The 22,429-nt window shown below is 38.6% G+C and overlaps 1 protein-coding gene across 1 annotated transcript in view; it reads left to right on the top strand.

Moving 5' to 3' along the window:
• Positions 1-22,429, top strand: part of glceb (glucuronic acid epimerase b) — a 57,116-nt gene that overhangs the window by 20,695 nt on the left and 13,992 nt on the right. The window contains exons 2-3 of the mRNA XM_086292654.1: positions 3,053-3,159; positions 15,096-15,625. Coding sequence (XP_086148780.1) covers positions 15,109-15,625 — 517 coding nt within the window. The 5' untranslated portion in view covers positions 3,053-3,159; positions 15,096-15,108. The remainder of the gene's footprint in view (positions 1-3,052; positions 3,160-15,095; positions 15,626-22,429) is intronic.

Raw genomic sequence — 22,429 nt, 5'->3', positions numbered from 1 at the left:
TCGCGTTTAATCAGTTCGCTCTCCAGCTCTGCAAGCAGAAATCTCAGCTAATTGAGCGCTTCACTTTGCAGACGCAGAATTCTTGGAAATTGCTCTGGGCATCAGATGGTCAATGATAGCTGGCTTCATGGTGGCATCCGTGGTGCGATCATTCAATGTTTGGCCAGCCATTGACTCCCCAAAGAAAATGAATGTATTTATGAATGCCCAACAGATGGGTCTCCATCTCTCTCTCTTTCTTTTTTTTCTTTTTCACCCTCACAAGTCATGATAGATGGCTGCATGTGTGGTGGCGCCAGCAAATGAGTAGCGACTTGAGTAATTAATGGCCCAATATCATTCTCAGTCAAACTATCATAAAAGAAATATCCTCAGGATAATGTTCAAAATGTATTCACAGGAGACAGCCATAAAGTTGATGTCCGTGATTCATATGCAAGGTGTCAGCCCCTTGCTTAGGAGAGGTCGATTGAATGGGTCAGTATGTAAAGGCTGTTAAAACGGTGTCAGCACAGAGCAAAGCTGGGACATGCTAAACCGCCTTAAAGAGGAGTTGGAGTGCTGCTCAGCTTCCTCTGCTCTTGATTACACATCCTTAAGAGATTATATATATTTTTAGAACTCATACTGATTGAGCGTTTAACTTCTTAGAATTTCAAATATTGGTGTTTCTTGAAAAATATCTGTCCCTCCTTCAGTCTGTTCTCTTACACAGTATAAACTCATTCATCAAGTCCTTCAAAGCCTGTTTTATAAGATCTGTGCATACACAGGATTTCCCCTAGGAAATCGGTCACTAGTGTTAGTATTCAATCACCCCCTGAGCCCAAACAGACAGATCTAGAGTATTTAATCTCTCAGTGTAGTAGTCACCTCACTCAGTTGTTAAATACATGACCTTTACTGTTGATGCAGTGCAACAGATCATTTTCCTTGAAGTTCAGTATCCTTCATATTATGTTTTAATTAATTTCATCTGATATACGTGGATTTTTTTTCCTCCAGCCAAGCCTTTTTTGCCACAATCATAAACCATCTGAGAAGGACAGATAAGGTTTATACACTCTCAAAACACCACTAAAGGCACCTCTGAGCTCAAGTTTACACTGTGCTTTTGGTTCCATTTGATGCTTGAAACGTGTTTGTTTGTGGGTTTGTTTTATTTTTTATTTTTTAAGAAACTGGTTATCCACTTTGGACAGAAGGGTTGCGGAGAAGAGATGGGGAAACATAATGGCACCTTCACAGTCATCTTGAAGCATTTAGTACAAGCGCGTGTGTGCGGTTGTCCGTGTGGGTTACAGTGCATGTGCACTAGGCCAGCTACAAAGATGCTTATTCAAGCAAAGCAACACTTTATCCAGATGTTCAGAGAGAGGTGTGTAGAATGAAATGCTGGCATGGCTGTTGCAGGATTCGCTCTGGGAAAAATGAGCTGCTCCAGGCTGATGTTTACTCTCATTTCTTACCATCTGCCTGCAGCACACCTGCCTCTAAAAACATCAGTATCCTCATAAAATAGCCAGAGAATATTGATTAAGACTGATGACATTTCTGTCTCCTTTTCACTCAGGCTTGGTAGCAGTATGCTTTCTTTCAAATAAAAGGCCACAAACTGTCCTGTCCTCCTTTAAAGAATCAAGAGTGTCATTGAAATACTTCATTAACGTATTTTCTTTTGTTTCTTAGCCAGGATACATCTTTTATGGCAACTTGTTATAGATCAGCTGTATGAATAGACAGAATTGTGGCAACACAGGTCATCAGCATACTCGACGATGAAAGCTAAAGAGGAAAAAAGCAAAAATATACTTGCTACTAGTTTGAGGGAGTGGTAGCCATCAGATAGTTTTGCTTAAAATGTTCCCGACTGAGTGATCTAGAAGGATCTACGTAGATACCTCAACATCACTGGGACAATTTTACTCTTGTGTAACTGGATACCATTATATTTTAAAATATTGTAATTGTTGTTGATTTGCCAGTTTCAAATTGTTAGTGGCCTTGTCGTTCTGCGTCTGTCACGTTGCAGTTGGCCGTGCACTGACAGAATGAAGCTCTGCTGGTTTAATTTCTTCGATATCTAATTTAATTGCTCTGTCAATAAGCACTTTTCATAAAAAAGATCAATATATTCTCTTTGACGTAGCGATTTAGTACCTTCTTTAATTTAATAGCTTGCCACTGCAGCAGCTAGAAATAAACTAGTAAGATTAATTGCAGAGTGAAGTATCCATGTAACTGCATATTTGGACTGATAGATTGGCGTACATTAGTGACCCTGCAATAGCTGCAATTACAAATATGCATCGGTTTTCTTATCGTAATTTATTGTGCATCTGTGTTTGTAGCATTGATTTAAAGTTATAATTTGCCACATTGAGGGGAAAAAAAAAAAAAAGATACACTGGCTAATTTTGCTGCTCTGTGAAAAGGTGGTATTGAAAAGCCGCTTAGAAGCAATCAGTCATAATTTACCCCAGGAAGCGTTTAGCCAGTTAAAGGATTTCATTTGAGCGATGTAGAGCCTGCTTAAACCAGTGCACAGGAGGAATTCATTCTTCTCTACTATCAGCTAATGCTAACTGAACCTTTCCCATTCACATGTGAGTATTTTTACCTGTCTGAAGTGGGCTTGTAACCAACAGCTGCCTAGTGCATTTCACTTGGTGCATTTTTTGCTTTCATGTGACCCTCAATAGCAATAACAGATTTTGGGAAATGAATTAAAAAAAAAATGTTTGAGTAACAAGGTCTGCTTATGAGGCTGTGGGGTTTTTTGTGGCTACATTAATGAAAAATGATTAGAATTGAGTGAAGAGCTCAGTTCAAATAAAAGCAATTCAGTTATATTAAAAAAAGCAGTACATCCCATGAAATCTGTCAGCTTGCATTTAACATGTAAAAAAGATGTTTTTTGTGGAGTATTTATCTTTTACACACCTACACATACATTGTCCTCATCATGCACGCAAAATAAAAAAATATGAGTTCACCTTTGAGAAACAATAGTGACTTTTCATGTTTTGTGTCTCCTTTGTTGGTGTTACAGATACTGCAGACAGAAAGTACCAGAAGAGTGAGCCGGGACAGGACGCTGGGTGAAGTGTGACAGGATGTTCAGCCAGTTGTTTATCTCTTTCTAAATGAATAGAAGAGGTTAGTATCACTGTCCTTACAGACGTCACCGTCAAGATTTAGAGTGAGACAGTTATATTTGTGGTCCAGGAAGCACGGACGGAGGAGAGATTGTTCTTTAAATGACATTTTGTGTAAATATTTGGTTCATGCACGCTCCTTGACTGTGACAAGTTTTTAACATTGTCGATATTAAAAAAAATAAATAAATAATGAAATTAACCAACACACTTGATGTGCACTAAAACCTCTTCCACATGCAGATTGGTGCTTAACTGCATTACATGGGCAAATTAAATCTGCTCTTATATCCACTGTGAAAAATGGCCTGGTCTCGCTTGTATGATGAAATTATTAGGCATATCTGTTACAAGTCCCTTTAAGCGCTGCATTTCTCTTCTGAAACATTTTTGATAGCATGGGGAAAGACGGAGCTCTTGGAACTAACTGTTTATTTGCTTGCGTAACAGGTAATTGTGCATCTGTGTGAGGATAAAGTGCTGGCCTTGAGATACTGAAACACACCCCCATGCAGCCCTGTTTTAAGTGCTAGATAATCGCACAGCATTTCAATCCACGGCTGATGTTTAAGGCTGTAACTTATATCACATTGTAGTGCTGCGTAAGATGTTTTTGTATGCTTTTGAACTTTAAACCAGTTATGCAGTGTTTCTCTTTAGAGATTGAATTATTCTCTTTGGCCCTTATTTTTGGTGAAATCTTAAAAGTGTTACTCTTTAGAGTAACACTAAATAAATAATTGATTCAGTACATGGTGTCCATTTAAATCAGTTATTTAAGGAAGTACTGAGAGACCTACATGAAACACTTACATGAAGAACATCTTGTAATATAGTTGCACATATTCTCACAGCCACATGCTAACATGTCATTAGCATGGAAGTATTCTATGAGTGAAGGCACGAAGTTTGACAAAGTAAACGGCACGTGAACACCACAAAACAGTTCACAACAACAAATCTGTCCAGACAGTTAAATCACCCTCACCCAGCTAAAGCCAACTAAAAAAGGCAAAGTGGGCAACGCTAAAGCTAGCCAGCAGCCTCGGTATGAGCAAGGAATCAAAGTGGTTACAAGGGTAATAATGGAGATGAGTAAAAAAAGGCAAAGGGTCGGTGTCTTGTTATCTGGTGTTATAGTTATAAACATGCTGGAAGGTTATGTGAGTAACACACATTTGTGTAATTACATAAATTTCTTGCACCTGCTTTTGCTTGGTAAGCTAAAATATGTTATATGATATTTTAGGGCTGGGCGGTATAATTTGAAGCATGTGCTGTAATGATCTATATTGCGATATATTCTTTTCTTCTGTATATAGATAGAGTATAGAATGCCATTTTAAGAACATTTATTGTGCAAACGTTTTTTTTGTTTGTTTGTTTTTTAATTATAAAACTTTTAAAATGATTTTTAAGATGTAATAGATCTTTTTCCAAACAATGTAACACAAAATTCTTAAATAACAAATAAAAATGAAGATAAATGCGCAAAAATCTTTGAATAAAAAATACATGTAGAATATCAGTAGAACACTAAATTCTAAGTTGTTTAAAATAAAATGTGCCTTTGGAAAAGATCAGTCTGCCGGTGTGTAGGGCCACCTTTTTTTCTTTCCACTTGACTGACTGGGCGTTTGAGGAGAGCGCAGTTTTTGGCTTTTCTCATATTCCAGAACGTGCTTCGTCTCTTCACTATTACTGTCACCCGGCATAATTTGCAGATGATATTTTTCTGCTTAACATCAAACTGCTTAAACCCAAACCCAGGTGCATGTGACCGACGTTCTTCTTCATGGGCACCTCCTCCTCCTCCCCACGTGTAAGCTCCATGCTTGCAGCGATTGCGATGATTTTGACCAGGCACAGCTTGATAGCAGCGGTATAGTAAAAATCTCTACCGTTGGCCAAATTCATATCATTTCTACTCTATACCGTTTATACCACCCAATTCTATGATATTTGTGCCTTTTTCCAGGAGCAGAGCGCTTTATATTTGTTTCAACAAGAGCCAATCCTGTTAATTACAGCAGTTTTAGGGAATATTTAAAGTTTAATTTATTGTTTTGTTATTATTAATAATATTGTTATGAAAATAAAATGTTGCATTGAAGAAAAGTAGTAGTTATAAATAGGGATGGGTACCGGTTCTGACATAAACGGTAGTAACCAGACCGAAAAGCAGCGCACATTTCGGTGCTTTATTTCGGTGCTTTTTTTTCCTGAGCTGTGATACACTTTAGATTCTAGCCAATCATTTTACGTTTCCGAGGATAGTAGGCGGGGCCAGGTACATACGTTCTGTTAGAGCAGAGCTACAGATTAAAAATGTCCAAGGCGAAGCGGTCAAAAGTCTGGCTGTACTTCATAGCAAAATATGCAAACTCAGCAGCCTGCAACAAGTGCTTTAAGCTGATACTGTGATACTGTCAAAGGAGGTAACACCTCAAATCCGATGAAACACCTGGCGACGCATAGCGTCTTTTATAAAAGCCCAGAAATGCGCCGTATTTGATAGCTTGCTGCGAGACCTCACACCGAGCACATCTACTGCGGGTGGGTTGCCTGTTATGCAACATCCCCCAAAAACACGAAGAGGACAGTCCTGGCCCCTAGCCCTGCCAGTGTAGCAGAAATGATGACGGATGATGGCAGCAGCAGCCGTTCTTCTCTGCATGAGTAGCTAATTTACGTTGAGTAGGCTAACCACGTTATTACATTAATGCATGTAAGGTGAACTAGCAAACATCATCATAGCTACATGCGGCTGTCCTCTTGTTTGATGGCAGATACTCCCTTCACCCTGGCTAAAAAGGCTAAAATGACCAAAGAAAAAGTGGAAAACAGTTAAACATGAGAGGTTTAGGACAAAGTTTGTGTTTTTTCCATTGTTTAAGCACTGCTTCCAGCCAAGAGTGATACCATATATGCCCCATAGCTGCAGAAAAGGCTAACATTGTTATATTTTTACAAAAAACAGCTGAACATGAGAGGTTTTTGGACCAATTTTGTGTTCTCCATTCTTTAAGCACCGGTTTGAGCACCGTTTGAGCACCGGCACCGTTTCAAAAGTACCGATTTGGCACCGGTATCGGATAAAACCTAAACGATACCCATCCCTAGTTATAAATCAGTAACAGAACAGAAGAGAAAAAGTAAAACAGAAGTAGATTTTTTTGTTTTTGTGTGCTGGTAATTATAGTTCTGAGAAAAGAAAATGACAGTTGGCGATCAGCAGGTCACACTTCAATCAGTGCATCTCTTCTTAATATAAGACATACAATGCCATTTCTGCCCATCACTGCTGTCAAGTTATTTGTTCCTCGAAGAAGAAGACCATTAAATAACAGGATAAAATTACAGAAATAAATGATTTATTTATTTTTTTAAATGCTGGCGATGATTTATTTTTTACTTTGAGTTGAAATTACTTGACCCCAATAATCTGCTACAACTGTACACCATAGGTTAGACTTCATTCCCTTATTTTAGATCCCTTTGCTTCTCTGTGTTTAGTAAACCTGCATTTGTTTCTATGGTATTGTAGCACCAGGCATGGCCCTGTATTTTTCTCGTCTCCCCTCCATTTGATTAAGAGTTGGCTAAAAATCTCAGCAGACCTTAGTTATAAGCTTTTTAGTAATGACCTGCTTAATCCGCCAAGCAGAGATTAAACACACAGGCGCATTAACTTCAAAGCAGTGCACTCACTTTTCCGCTGCCTCCAAACAAAACGGAATAATTTTGCGTGATGAGGGTTTCAAGGTTTCTCATGTCTGTTTAGAACTGATAGCTGCGATCTACTATTACTGAGTATTTGAAGCGACAGTGATAGGCATACCTTTTCTGGACAGATATTGATATAGGTTTAGGTGAAATGAAGTGTTGTACTCAAGTGACTTCATACTTCTACTTCCTTAACCTCCTAAGAGCCGAACTCTTCCACAGCATGCATTTTAAATTTCTCCTTGATATTTGGACAATATTGGGGCCAGATGAATGTAAAAACAAAGAATTACCAGATTTTTTTTTTCACCTTATTTTTGTTTTTAATAAAAATAAGAGCCACATATGAGGATATTCATTTAAAATTTTGATAGAACAGTAGCAGTATAATGTCCTCGTAAGTGGATATCAGGTCCTTGTAGAGCAAAATTGAGTATTTTGGTCTAAATAACCCAAAATGTGATGTCCACATATATGGACGCCAGGTCCTAGGAGGTTAAATATTGTTATTCTTGGTAACGAAAAAAAAATACTCTCTTTAAATCAAGCTGTAGACTGTATGTAAAGATGAGTCTGAGCTTGAGGCTTGAGGATTTCACCAACCGTCTGGGGTCACCATGAAAGCTACCCGGGTATTCTCACGTGGATGCAGTCTGACATAACAAAGACTTTGCACTAGGGAGTTGGCATGTTAAAGGCTGTTTAATGTCTGATCCGACTAAGTCAGTCATTTGGATTGTCTCATGCCCCTTTACGTTTGTGGTAGCATGATGAGTGCTTTGACCTTGTATAAGTTTAATAGGGGTGGGGGAAAAATCGATACTGTGTAGTATCGTGATATTTTGTTTGCTAATAATGTATCGATACAGGGACAGCAGAAATCGATATTTTGTTACAAAAAAGGTTTTTGTGCTCAGAGCATGTTGATCCTTTTTTCTGAGGAAGAATCCTGACATTCCTTCACTGTCCAAATGTGTTTAACTTTTTTTTGGCAGCAATAAACATGACAGTTTACTTATTTTACTTTAAGACATGTTTTATTTTAATTTTAAAACTTTTTTTTATTTAATGTAAATTCATATTTTGTTTTAATTTACTTTCAAATTCTTCAGTTGCTGAATGGGCTGCATAGTTTTCATAAATTGCATAGTTCAGAATAGCTATAATTGTACCAGATGGTTGCATTCAGTTAAGTTGGACTAGACTGTAAAACAAACCGTTCAGTTTGTCAACAATAAAACTGACTAAAATGAGAGAAAGACTGAGTGCGAGACTTTGATATTAGATAAAATGAATATTGATAAAGTTTAACTTTATGTACAGAATCTGAATATTGCAAAATATTTTTTTTAAAATTGCAATAATATCGTATCGTGCGTTAAGTATTGTGATAATATCGTATCGTGGGATGTATGGTGATTCCCACCTCTAAAGTTTAACCTGTCTTAAATATACAATTGATTACATTGCTGAGAGAGTATTTACATATCTTGATGACAGATTGTTTTATGTTTGCATGCAAAATCAATTATACATTATAATATTCTGAGGATTATAGGAGTATAGACTGTGCCTCATATAACGGGTGATACACGCAGTTCTGCTGCATGCTCAGCGGTTCATGGATAAAGATGTAAGTTGTTTATTTTTCCTGTCAGTTGTTGCCTTGAATTGTTCTGTTGCCTACGCTATCATAATCAGGCTTAAAAACACATCCAGAGTGTACACACACACATACACAAACTCCATCACATCTCTGCAGGAGCTAACATGCCTCAGAGCTTCAGCATAAGCTGATAATTTACAGGCAGTCTCAAACCCCTGCCTTACTTTACCCCTGGAGGAAGGCTGTGAAATGCCAGGAGTTTAGTTGAGGCTACAAAAACCTGCACCTCACGCATTCTGGGCTTCTGCTCCAACAGCTCCCCAAGGATATCTCATGAGCACTCAAGCTTTTATTGCTGTGATGACTGCTTGTGACTGTTACCCCTGGAGCTGGAGAAGAAAAACAACTCCATTCACCCATCTGTAAGCCCAACGCCACAACAGTTTTCACTCGGTATAAATGTTGTACATTCTGCACTGGAGACCTGGACCGAGATTTGTAGTTAGTTTAAATTGAAGTCCCCATTCAAGAGATGTGATTTTTATGGGGATTTTTAAGGTAGATTTTCAAGCCTCTGATCTGCATTAGCAGCAGAGAATCTGTGTGTTGTTAGACATACGAGTGCCCTGTGACCCCAGGGACTCGTGACTGTGAATTTGCTAGACCTGTGTGTTTGTGAAGCAGATGTTTTCTCAGCCGACTACAGTGACGACTGTCAGCAGTATCATTTAGGAGTTTTCAGTTGGGTGTAAAGTCAGATGTGATTTACCAGCAGCTTTTTGATTTTACATGTAGTTGCATATACAGTGGCTTTTTATAATATTCTGGTAATTAACAATAACAACTGAATAATATTAATTATACCTGTCAACGTGTGGGTTGTCAGTCTTTGACTCTGTTTGAAAAAAAAATAGGAAAGAGTGAAAAAACACCAGTAGCCAATGATTGTATCAGAGACTTCTGTAAGGTTTCTTGAGGTTTTGTGGCACCAACAGAAAACTCCAATCTTTGCAAGTTAAAAAATAAAAGTGCCAATGCCTGACACTGGAAAAAGCCGGCGTGTTTGACACATCTGTCAGAAAAAGACGAAAAGGATTCAGTTAATTATATTCTTGCACTCAAGAGTTGCATCTGTGCAAATTCACTGCTCAGTCTCTACCACACGTTTGCTCACATTTGTATTGCAGGGGGCTGTCGGTACATTAATTGGGTGCTGTGTTTGTGATTCCAGCATTCTTCTAGTCATGTCGAGTGAAGGGAAAATTACTTTGTAAAACTACAGGTTTTGTTCTTGGTATTGTTGGAATGAAGGATACAGATTGACATGAGAGTTGATGTGGGCAAAAATACAAAACATAATTTCAAAAACAATTTACTGTTGTAAGTTCCTAGTGCCATCGTATTATACTATAGAATATAGAAGAAAAGCCTTCACCTGTACCTACAGTCGCTTCTCATTTTCCATAACCAGAACACTGGGATCCTGTAAGCTGAAAAGCTGCTTTTGTTTTGCAGTGGCTTTCTCCCTAATCTGTCAGGCATGGAAGACTTTTATCCTCCAACAGGATTGTCTTTCACCTGCTGTCCAGCTATATGTGCCTGTTGTAAAGATATGTTTTAGTGTCGTGTACAGTGTAGTTTTCTTCCAGATCACAGCGGTACTGTCACCCAAGGGAGTGCATCTATGCAAAACCTCCGGAGCTTATCTGATAACCAGTGGATTACACAGATGTGTATCGTATAAACAAGTCCTCAGAACGGCTTTTGCTGATCTTCCACCTCCATGCCCTCCACTAAGTAACAAATGTGGATTTCTTAACCGTTTAATCTTAATATCTTTAAGGTAATGCTTAAATAAATAAACTCCATCAAATCGAATCACTGGAGTTTATAGTGCTGAATTCACTCAGCAGTCCCCCGTCAATACCATACAACTACTGCCTGTTCTGCTGTGTCATAGCAGCCATTCATTTACATTAATTCATATGGAAGACATAAACACAAGTCTTTTCAATGATAATTAAAAAAAACACTGCTGTCTTTTGTTTATTTGTTTTTTCTGATGAAAACAGATTGCTGATAGATAGAAGTGAATTTGGGTCAAAATACACCAGAGACAACGCAGCTAGTGTCTGCATAACGAAGTGTTGTTTTTGTCTTGTAATTAACATACCGGCAGAGATGATTTGCAAAGAAGTTCATTTGTGGAAACGGAGTCGAGGGAACAATAAATCAAACTAATTTTTTTTGTGTCAACTTGGTTTACATACTGTAATACAGACAGTTCACATTTTTCATTTGGACGGTGTTTTCCAATAAATATAACGCTTCTTCTGACTAAGTGGGGATTCGGACAAAAAGCAGTCCTGTGTTCTGACACAAAGTAACAGATTCTTTGTTTAAAGATTAACTAGAAAAGCAAAAGGTAAACATTTGGTCTGTAAATTATGCGCTCATTTTATATTTCTGCCGTGATCATGACAAAAGAAAAATCATGGTGACAACAGAGAAAACATATGGGCGTGGCTTACATAAGGTGTTTTGATGTGCTCAGGTAAGAGCATGCTTCAGAAGGTGCCCTGTTTCACCTGTTGTGAAAAGACAGATGCCCATTCTTAAAAACTGTTAACTTTCTGATTTAAACATGCTTGATGTTGCAAGTGCTACACCACTCTTTCACTGATAAAATTTCAACACTGTCTCATTTTTCTGCTTATATTTATTGCCAAGAATTTGATGGAAATTAAGTTTTACATTCTAAGGAGGGCATGCTTTCCAGTTTCTTAGAATAAACAGTTTTTAAGTCTCTCGGTTTTCTCCATCTCTGCTGTTATTTACAGTTTTTAGGGGTATTTTGGCTTTCTACAGCTAGTCCCAACCTTACAGAAACGTTGCAAATGCTTATTTGGGTGTAAGACGTGGCAGAGTGCGAAATCTCCTCAGACAGAACATTCATGGTTTGTGATCCGTAAACAAACCGCATCTTGTAATTTGCTCACCCGTGACATTAACCTCTCTTCCAGTGTGCCTACTGTTCTAGCGTGAAGATGTAAATTACGTTTGAGAAATGGGACATGCCTTTAGGTAAACCAAGTGAGCAAGAGGTTTTAGGATACTCCTCATGCTGCCACACTTAAAGCCCATGTATATCCACCTTTAGCCCAAGCCTCAACGCTAGCAACGAATCACTATAAAAAGAGCCTTTTATTTATAGTTGGAATCCTTGACAGGGCTGTTTCTACTTATCTTTCAGGGTGCAGTCCCCAGTCTTTCCGCCTCACATTTTCAACATTGTCAGAGCTCCCATCAGCCTCATCTTTTATCATTGTACCGCGCTGTCATTTCTCTAAATATCAGTGATGGTTTTTAACGTGTGGCAGTAAGTAACCAGCTGCAGAGATGCACCAAAGTCTTTTCTTTCTCATAAAATCCAGCTGAAAACTTTTTCCATCCAGTAATGGAGAAAATACTCCCCCCTGTCGTGCACGGAGCCGCAGCTTCATCTGCTACAGCATGCGTTCCTTCTGTGTTTGTATTTCAAAGCATTTTTTCGTTGCAAGTAATCTAACACTTTAACTTTCTTAAGAGGCCACTAGTGTGATTATTTGACTTTGCAACGCTACAGAAGATTACTTTTGTCCAATTAATGCCCATTGATTGAGCTGACCTTCAGTTGTGGCTAGTTTAAGCTGAGATAGTGAAATGAACTTGGCGAATAGTGATTTTCTCCCTCCTCTGTCATCAGAGGACGGGGCGCTGTCATCAGTGTAATAGTAAATTTTATCAGCAGTAAGCTGTAATCAGTGTGGAGGAAGAGGCGAGGCCTAAGGATGTGTATTGATTTCTTGTTTGCTTGGCGAAAATGTCAGAGACACACAGAGGACATGAAAACAGAAGACTGATGCAGAAAGTAACACGTCTGATTTGCATGCTGCTTTTTAATTCAAAATCTGAAAAGCAGCATATCAACCAAAGTGCACCCAGATAGTTTACTGTAATAAATTTAACATCCATAAGGTGGAAATGCACAGAGCACATAATTTGATACAGAATATAAATGATAGTGACAGTAACCTTTATGTAGATTCAATTAGGGGGGAAAATATCTCTTAAGACTGGAATCAAAAATGTCAATTTAAGACATGAGAGATGGTTTAAACCTTTTGAAAGGGTAATTGAGGAGAACCTCTAAGGGACCTGCAATATGGCCTGAGCAGGATGCAATGCTTTAAAATTAAACAAAATGACCTTAAATTAAATTTTGTCTGCAGCGACTGATGGTAAGCCAGCATCAGGAGGATATGGTTTGTTTTGCCTCTAATATTTATCTAAGCAGAAGTTGAGCATTGTCATGATGGGAAGTGCATGTCTGATGTATTGAGGTTAAGTGATCATAAAGGTGTGGCTTTGATTTTTAAAAGAGTTTTTTGCAGTGTCGTCCTCATTTTGTTTCATTATAAATTCAGAGTCACATCTGTTACATCTGTGCTCTTTATCCAGTCCTAAAGGTCACTCACTGCTTAGGCAGAGACACTGTTTAAGGAGAAGTATGACAGTCAAAGAGTGATGATGTGAAATCTGTGGGAGAACTTTGCAGCAAATATTGTTGTACAAGTGTAACTTCAAGGGGGGTAGACTTTTTGACTTATTATATATATATATATATATATATATATATATATATATATATATATATATATATATATATATATATATATATATATATATATATATAAAAAATATTTATTTATTTATTTATTTATTTATTTTTTTTTAAACTCTGTGACCTTTGAAGCTCGATAAGTCCCTGGAGGTGTTTACTAAAGGACTTTGGTTTAGTTCAGCTCAGGTCATTATGAGATGGACTTAAGAAAAAGAAGCTCCCACCTGGCACTAACCCACTACCAATGACCGTCTGCTCTTCACTAGTTCAATTATATTTAGAAATTAAAGAAATTTGCAGTTTAACTCATTCACTGCCATTGACGTCTATAGACGTCAATTGAAAAACTTACGTTGACTGCCATTGACGTCTATAGACGTCAATGGCAGTCAACGTAAGTTGAACTGAAGCCCACCAGCAGTAAAAGTAGACCTGCAAGGAGGTGCAGGGTTTGCGCACGTAAGGGATTGCGCAGTGAGACAAAAATGTGGTGCAAGTCTTGTTGTGTTTCACTGCCAGCCATTTTCAAATGGCTGGCAGTGAATGAGTTAAAATACAAGATTTATTTTTAGTTTGGTTATAAAATTTTATTTAAGATAATCGTAATTGTAGTAACTGTGTTTCTTGGGCAGGAGCTATAACTTTCCGGAGTCCCTGCTGGTTGCTTGGCAACTGCTGCTGGCCAAGAAGTAGCCCAGCATATATGTAAGCTTCTGTGGGAGTTAAAAAGCTATAACATTATTATTAGTTAGATTTAAAGGTTCTGCTTGGTGGATTCTGTGATCTGAGCCAGGCGAGCTACTTCAGACGTGATGTGGACTTAAGCTGGCTCTTACTGCATGGAAAGCTCAACATATTGTACTACCCCTTCATATGCAGGTGTCCTGATTAGAGGAGTTTGAGTTGCAGTGAAGACCACAATTGACTCGATGCAAAAGAGAAGGGAAAAATAAAAATCAGTTAGACTACACAAAATTATTTTTTTCCTCACATTGTTCAGTCTTAATTACAACATGAATGCACCAGCTCTGTCTTCAGGTGCTCGTGACTCATCCACGGCAACACGGCCTCCTCACCAGACAAAAGCAGGCAAAACTCTGTGTTTGACACAAATTACAACATGTCATCTATTTAGGGAAAATTGTTCCAAGCGGCTTTCACTCAGGTTTATCTGGAGTTTGATGATCTGGTGAGAGAATCACTGGAGAACAGTAGCACTTTACACTCTCCAGGCACTTACACACTGTGACATTCACCATAAAGCTTTACTGTTATATGCTAGATTGTATCTTTTACTAGTTTCTCTTGGTTATGTTCTGACTTTTTTTTAGTGCAATAATGACCTCATTCCATTTATCTACTCAGTGCAAGTGCTATTAATGTGAATCAGCTGACTTTACTCATTTGTAAAATTGAAGTCATTGTAAAAGATCAGAGCAGTTATGTTACTCACATGCACTTAAGTAACCACTTTAGTCAGCTCTCTCCATTAAAGCGATTGTAAACGAGGAACAAGGTTTCAGTGATGGCGGTATGGGATTACAGATTTCTCCTGCACACAGCTGATGTCGCGGCCATGTGTTTGGCACCACGGGATAAAAAGAAAGCTCACACAGCAGTGCGATCCTTGTGGTAAACTTTTCACCGTCTATAAATTTCAAACAGATGCTTGCAAAAAGAAAAACAAACTCACACTATAGTTTCTTTCCTTCTTCCTCCAGTTGCTCAGATGAAAACACCTTTTTTATAAAAATGTCTGATGCAGTCCTGCTTTATTATAAAGGCAGATTTTAGGTGTGTGCAAGGTGGTTGCTTTTTAACCTAGAGCATAAAGAGCAGGCTGCTGGTGTATAATAGCAGACGTTAAGCATAAATGTATTTGCAGGCTACTCTGACTCTAATGAGAGTCTTCTAATGAGTTGTTTTCGTTTGTGCTGTACAGGCAGGTTGTGATAATGCGCTGCCTGGCTGCTCGGGTGAACTACAAGACCCTCATCGTTATCTGCGCCCTCTTCACACTCATCACTGTGTTGCTGTGGAACCGCTGCTCTAGTGACACCTCCATACGCTTCCTGCCCCGTGCTGCACCGGTGGCCACGAGTTCTCAGATCGGCGATGCTAGCATCAGCAGCCAGCAGCATCCCCCGCAACCTCCCGAGCCCCCGCCTGTTGTCGGAGTTGTCGGGGGGATCAAGTATGAAGAAATTGACTGCTTAATCAATGATGAATTGACTGTCAAAGGCCGGCGAGAGGGGGGAGAAGTCTACCTGCCCTTCTCTTGGGTGGAAAAGTACTTTGAAGTGTACGGCAAAATAGTGCAGTACGATGGCTACGATCGTTTTGAGTTTCAGCACAGCTATTCAAAGGTTTACGCCCAGCGAGAACCCTACCACCCCAATGGAGTCTTCATGTCGTTTGAGGGATACAACGTGGAGGTCCGTGACCGGGTCAAGTGTATCAGCGGAGTGGAAGGTAAGTCTTGTTTGTTTAGGTTTCGATTGCACGCAGGTTTCAGGTTTTCAATTCCTAATAGAAGTGCTCATGCATCTGAATATTAATGTTCTTTCTGTTGTTGAGATCCTACTGAACTAAGGCTTTGCACAAGTAGTGTCTGATGTGTGCAGCCAAAATGAGAAGCTCATCTCATAAGAAAAAAATCAAACAGACAAAAAACTCTTTAAAAAAAAAAAAACCCAAACAAACATCTCAGAGAAATGTGTAATTTGCTTAATTAAGCATATTGCCGTAAAATGGCACATTGTAAATCACCTGTTTAAACTGTGAGAAAGTGAGCTGAGACTTGATTAGCAAGCTGGGCCAGATTTCAAAAAGATTTCCAGAGCACCTTCTCACTCTCTGCCACCCGGTTCCAAACATCTTTTGCCTTTCTTTAACACCAACACTGTTAAATAGGATTTGTGTCGAATCCATTAAAAATGTTTCTTTTCGTCACTCATTGTCAGTTTTAGTCTGTATTGATACAAGCAGCTGGGGGTCTGTTAAGTGACCATATCTGTCCATGTTCCTCTATGCTTCTGGTCTGTCCTGAAAGCTGTTTTCTTTTGAAGGTTCCTTTTAAGATAATGGCCAGGAAAGATCAATAGCTCATTTTAAAAGCCTATTAGTTGAAACCACTTTGTCATCAATATAGGTCTGTTCCTCGCTTGCTTGAAGAAGTGGCTCTTTGTACTTGCTTGAAATTACAAAATAGATATTTATTATCTTTCTTATTTTGTCAAATAGCTACAGGCACAAAAAAGGGGGAAAGGAGATTGTGTCGGCTATGAACACAGAATATGTTGTTTGTTTTTCCCCCAAAACACAATCTTATAAATCCAGACATATCAGTGTTCTTATTGGAAATGACAGAAGCAGGAGGTAAAGGATTCACAGTTTTGAGTCCTTTACCCATCTGAGAAGAAAGCTCTTGTGGTGGCGGGTAAATGTAAGGAGGAAATGTTCAGTAGCAAAATGTCTGGTAAGCTTTATGAATAATGATGGCTGCTGTCTGTGAGAGCAGTGTCACAGCAGCAAATTAGTTTTTTGTTTGTTTTTTAACTTGTGGCTGAAGCTGCTGAAATGGAAATTGCGAATCCCCACAATTTATTTTATTTAATTTTTTTACATCACGATTTCATTGGGACTTATTTTAAATTCTTATTTCAAATTCTTCATAAACTCTTTAAGAGATTGTGCTTCAAGCAAAACAGTAGAGAATAATGACATTAAAAGGCTTGGGTAGGTCAGAAGGTCACATTTAAAGCAATAATTCTGTTATGTTTATTTGGTTTTCAGCAATTTCTCTTTTGTTTTTATTAGCTCTGCAACTTAGCAATATTTTAGTTATCAAATTAAATAATTTATTATTTTCTCAGTTTGTCCACAAAGCACAGTGAGTTGCATTCAAAGCACTTGTTTTGAGAGCCTGACCGATGCTGGCTGGGGGTTATAGAAACCAATTTTTAAGTACTAAAAATAATTCAGCGCATTCAGTATCAGGTTATGTGTCCTATATACAGTCATGTAAAAAAGAGAGGAAAAATGATTCAGTGGCTTGCAAAACCACCTTTAGAAGCAATCATTTTGAACATGCTAATTGAGGCCTGTAGAGTCAGAGTTGTAGCTTTTGGGTTTTTGCAGTTTTTCTGAGTGTTATACAGTCTAACTGTCCACTAGATTTGAAGGGATATGCACCCCTGGGTAGATTGTGGCATTGTGTTGACCACCTAAATACTTTTTTTTTTTTTTTTTAAAGAAGGCTCACATTTGCTGATCAGCATTTCCTATAGAAGCAGTACTTAGTTGGCTACTGTCTGATCTGTCTAATCCTGAAGTTAGTTGTTCAGCTGTATGTATGTATGTTGATATATGCAGGACAAGCACATACTTACTGCACACACAATTTACCAAGGTCATTTAATGAAGCTCTAGGCTTCTTACTGTTTGTGCTTTTACATGTGAAGGAATAAACATCAGTGTTCTACTAAACATTTCTACAGGTGAAAATAGGCGTTCATTAATTAGCCTGTCACATTTAGATTTACCGCAGGGCTTAAACAAGGTCATGAAAGATTTTTCCTCAGTGCACCCCTGTTAACCATGAAAAGGTTATTTAACAGCACCAGTGTTTTCATAGAGATTTTACTCAGGCAGGCCTGACCAAGTATATTTAGTGGCCTATTTTAGCCTTTTTTCTTTTTTTTAATTCTTATTTTAGAATCTGGCCCAGTGAATGAGCCCATCCACAATCTAGTCTTTCCCATATATCGATTTATTTGAGGCAGCTCACCACACTGACTGTGGTGACTGGAGTACTGACTGGAATTTTTTCCCCACTATTTAAAGGTGAGACGGGTGGAAAAACTAAAGGAGAAACTTGACCTGACCTTAAACATACATGGGGGCACGTGAGGGGATAAAGTGGTTCTCTTATGGTGTGGGGTCTATTTGATGGTTTGGGTCCTCTTGGTGCCTTAGAGGAGAGAGTCACTGCAAATTATTACAAAGGACATTGGTTGATTTGCCACACCGAGCTCACCACCCTACACAAAACAAATTTCATTTACAGACCCTCACACATTAACGTTATTTATCAATAGGAGGTTTGTTATGTTATAGAATAGTAACTTTATAATTAAGACTGGTTATGAGCAATATAAATAGCCAACACAGCAGGAGACTTTTGCTAATTTGTGCATGGAAACAAATTGAAAGCATTTTAGAAAGGTAGATCGCCCCCCCCCCCCCTCCCCCCCTCATTAATGTTGTATTATTTCACTCACTCACAACTCATCTGCTGCTAATCAGATGCTATTAATCATGTTAATTTTTATGACCTGGCCCACCCGCTCTGCTGATTAACTGCAGTGCCGGAGGATGTTACTGCGATCAGCACATCACTTTCAGCTTGTGATGAGATGGCTGACTGCCGTCGCCAGCTGCAGCCCAAGACAAAGAGGACGCAGCTGAGTATATTGATAAGTAATGCATTTGTCAGAGTACACAGTCACAAAACCCATTGGCTATCTTCTCATGATTTAGCCACAAGGGACATCAGCCAGTGTTTCAGGGCTTCAATTGCGACCATCCAATGACAGATAACGACTATCTGGGACAAAACGTCCGGTTTCATATGCTGGTGAATTTTACAGTCCAACTATGAATGCAGGCGTATTTTAAAAGGCATTAACTGATCTTCTTTGTTTTGTTTTTTTTTACTCAAGACTGAACATTTACTTGCTTGCATACAGAGACTGCTTAAATGTTGTGTGTCAATAAATCCTGACATGCAAGTGGAAATTCTTTTTGGCTTCCTTGCTTACAGATAGTAAACACAAAATGCAGTTTTTAAAATAAGGTGTTTATAATTAAGGGGGAAAAAATACAAACCCACGTGGCCCTGTGTGAAAAACTGACTTCTTCTAAACCTAATGACTGGTTGGTCCACCCTTAGCAGCAACAACCGCAATCAAGCATTTGCGATAACTAGCAAAGAGTCTTTTACAGCACTGTACAGCGGTCCCTCGTTTATCGCGGGAGTTACATTCCAAAAATAACCCGCAATAGGTGGAATAAGCGAAGTAACCAACTTTATTTTTTTCAATTATTATAGACGTTTTAAGGCTGTAAAACACCGGACTACACACTTTATACACGTTTCTCAGACAGGCAGGAACATTTTCACACTTTTCTCTCTTGTTTAAACTCAAAGTTCAAACCTTCGTGGAAAAATAAGTCCAGTATTATAGAATGAAACCAAGGACACTTTTGTTGTTTGTTGGGGAGAAAACTTACAAACATACAGTGCAGCACTTCAGAGTCACACTGCTAGTGACCGAAGATTTATGTAATTTGACAAGCTGAACTCATTCTGTACTGTACAGAAGACACTGCATGCGATTGATTGACAATGGTCTACAGCCACTCAAGACCCAGAACACAAAGCGCTGTAAGAAAGGGAAAAAAAGCATGTAAAATTCCACCCAAAAAAATCAGTGAAATGGCGAAAGGTGAACCGCGTTATAGCGAGGGACCACTGCACAGGAATTTTGGCCCACATTGGAAGGTTTTCAAGCATAATCTGCCTTTTTAAGGTTGTGCCACAGCACTTCAATTGGATTCAGGTCAGGACTTTAACTAGGTCGCTCCAAAGTATTCATTTAGTTTTTCTAAAGCCATTCAGCCTTTACTGGTGTGTTTTGGTCACAAACAGATGGCCGATATTCTCCTTCAAGATGTTTTGGTAGACAGCCAGAATTCATGGTACCATTTCCCATTACTTGGTCCTGGGGCAGCAAAACAGGCCTTGTTCTCCTTGAACTCTCCCATGGATGCCCTTTTTCCTAATCTCTTTCTTATTGTTGATTCATGAACTTTGACCTTAACTGAGACATTTGAAAGCCTGTGGTTCTTTAATGATGTTCTGGGGTCTTTTGTGACCTCCTGGATGAGTTGTCATTGTCCTCTTTGAGTAATTTTGGTTGGCTGTTCACTCCTAGGACGTTTCACCACTGTTTCAGATTTTCTCCATTTGTGTATAACGGCTCTCACCATGGTTCACTGAAGTCCCAAAACCTTAGAAATGACTTTGTAACCCTTTCCAAACTGGTAGATGTCAGTGACTTTGTTTCTCAGGTGTTTCTTTAGATCGTGGCATGAGGTGCTGCTTCCGGAGATCTTTTAGCCATCATCACTTTGTCAGACAGGTTCTGTTTAAGTGATTTCTTGATTCAGCAGGTCTTTCAGTAATCAGGTTTGAGTGTCTTTAGTGAAACTAAACTCAGCTTTCCAAAGAATGTGGGTAATTAGAGTTAATTCATGATTTAACAAGAGGAGGGATTACTTTTTCAAACAAGACCAGATAGGTTTGGATAACTTTTCTCCCTTAATCAATGAAATCTTCATTTAAAAACTGCAATATGTATTTACTCTTGTCATCGATGTCTAATATTAAAATTTGTTTGATCATCTCAAACATGTAAGTGTAGCAAATATTCAATATACTAGGAAATCAGGACAGGGGCAAAAAAATTTCACACCACTGTAGTTATAATACTCTGCAGTAACACAACCTTAAATCACGTTCTGTCTAATTTTTGTCTGGTATATTTTTTCCACCTTCCACTATCCTCTGATTGTTGATTGTTTTGGTGCAGACCAACGTCACTCCAATATATGCACAAGAAAAGAGCCCTTAAAAAATAAAAAAATATATATATTAGGGGTGCAACGATACTCGTATCTATATTGAACCGTTCGATACAGTGCTTTCGGTTCGGTACTCATATGTATGAACAATACAAAATTTTTAATTTATATTATCAACTTTTCTTCTGACGATGCTGTCTGTGTTGAGCGCTCAGTGGATCTGCGTTCGACTACTCCGCCTAGGCTGCACTGTCGAGCGCAGATCCACTGAGCGCAGCGCAAGCTAGCAAGGCAGAAGCTAAGCTGGTTGCAACATGGCAAATTGAACCTCCCCCACCCTCATTCAGATCTGGCGTTTGGAACTATTTTGGTTTTCATGTGACGTATGACCCTGAAGGTAAGCACGTCATGGACTAAAGTAAAACAGTATGTCGGATGTGCCACGCAATGCTCAATTACATTGGTGGGAACTAGTGTGTTAGCGCAGTTAGCTCGTTAACGTGTTGACGCCGTCCAGCCCCACGCACGGGGCGATCAGGGGTAGCTGGTTAATGGAGATTTGCAGTGTTGTGGCGTTAACGTCATTTCAACGAGATTAACGCTGACAGCACTAGGGGGAACACAACGAATATGACTGCACATTTACTCCGACATCATCCTAGTGCAAAGACAAGTGGAAGCAGACAAAAACAACAAGCACGCATGGTACAAACTTTACCCGAGTCATTTAGACAGCTGTTAGCACATGATTCTCCTTATGGGGACCTGATATGTTTAATATGCTGCTGAGAATATAGCCCAGAAGAAGCGTATAGTACAGCTTTTATTTTGGAAAGAGCCATTTCTCTGTAATAAACTCTCTTTTCCAAAGATGAGTGATTTCTCGATCAGATAGATTAATTATTTTATTACTTTGTTGTTTCAACAACATTAAATTTAAAATATGTATTTTTGAGTTATAATATATATTTATAATTTTAATAAATGACAAATTAAAAAGGCATGAACATTTTTTTTGTATCGAAAAAATATCGAACCGTGACACCAAAGTATCGAACCGAACCGTGAATTGTGTGTATCGTTGCACCCCTAATATATATATATATATATATATATATATATATATATATATATATATATATATATATATATATATATATATATATATACCGTATTTCCCGGACTACAAAGCGCACCTGAATATTAGCCGCACAAGCTAAAATCAGGGGAAAACCCTGTTTTGTACATACATTAGCCGCACCTGACTAAAAGCCGCAGGTGTTTCAATGTTGACTTATCATATGTAAGAGAATATGCACAAAGGGAATTGTCAGGAAAGAGATGGCTGTTTGGAGACACACCCCTTTTATTAATGTTTTGAAAAACAAGTTATGGGTACATATTTGCACATGTAGTACATAACAGTAACCTACAGCACACCAGAAAAATAGATTCGGACTACCTTTTAGGCTCAGGTGCAGTGACACGGCTTTAACAAGAAGAAAAGTCAGTCATTCACCATCTTTCTCTTCTTCCTGCGCTCTAAAACCACCAAAGTCCTCTTCTCCAATGTCGGATACAAACAGGCTCAGGATGGCTTCGTCATCCACTCTCCGCTTCTCTCCTTCG

The sequence above is a fragment of the Aulonocara sp. 'chitande type north' Nkhata Bay genome, linkage group LG1 (assembly GCF_057382095.1).
Source record: "Aulonocara sp. 'chitande type north' Nkhata Bay isolate Kocher_YH1m ecotype deep benthic linkage group LG1, A_spYH_male_GT1.1, whole genome shotgun sequence".
NCBI classification, from domain to species: domain Eukaryota; kingdom Metazoa; phylum Chordata; class Actinopteri; order Cichliformes; family Cichlidae; genus Aulonocara; species Aulonocara sp. 'chitande type north' Nkhata Bay.
This window is presented reverse-complemented; position numbering and strand designations above follow the sequence as displayed.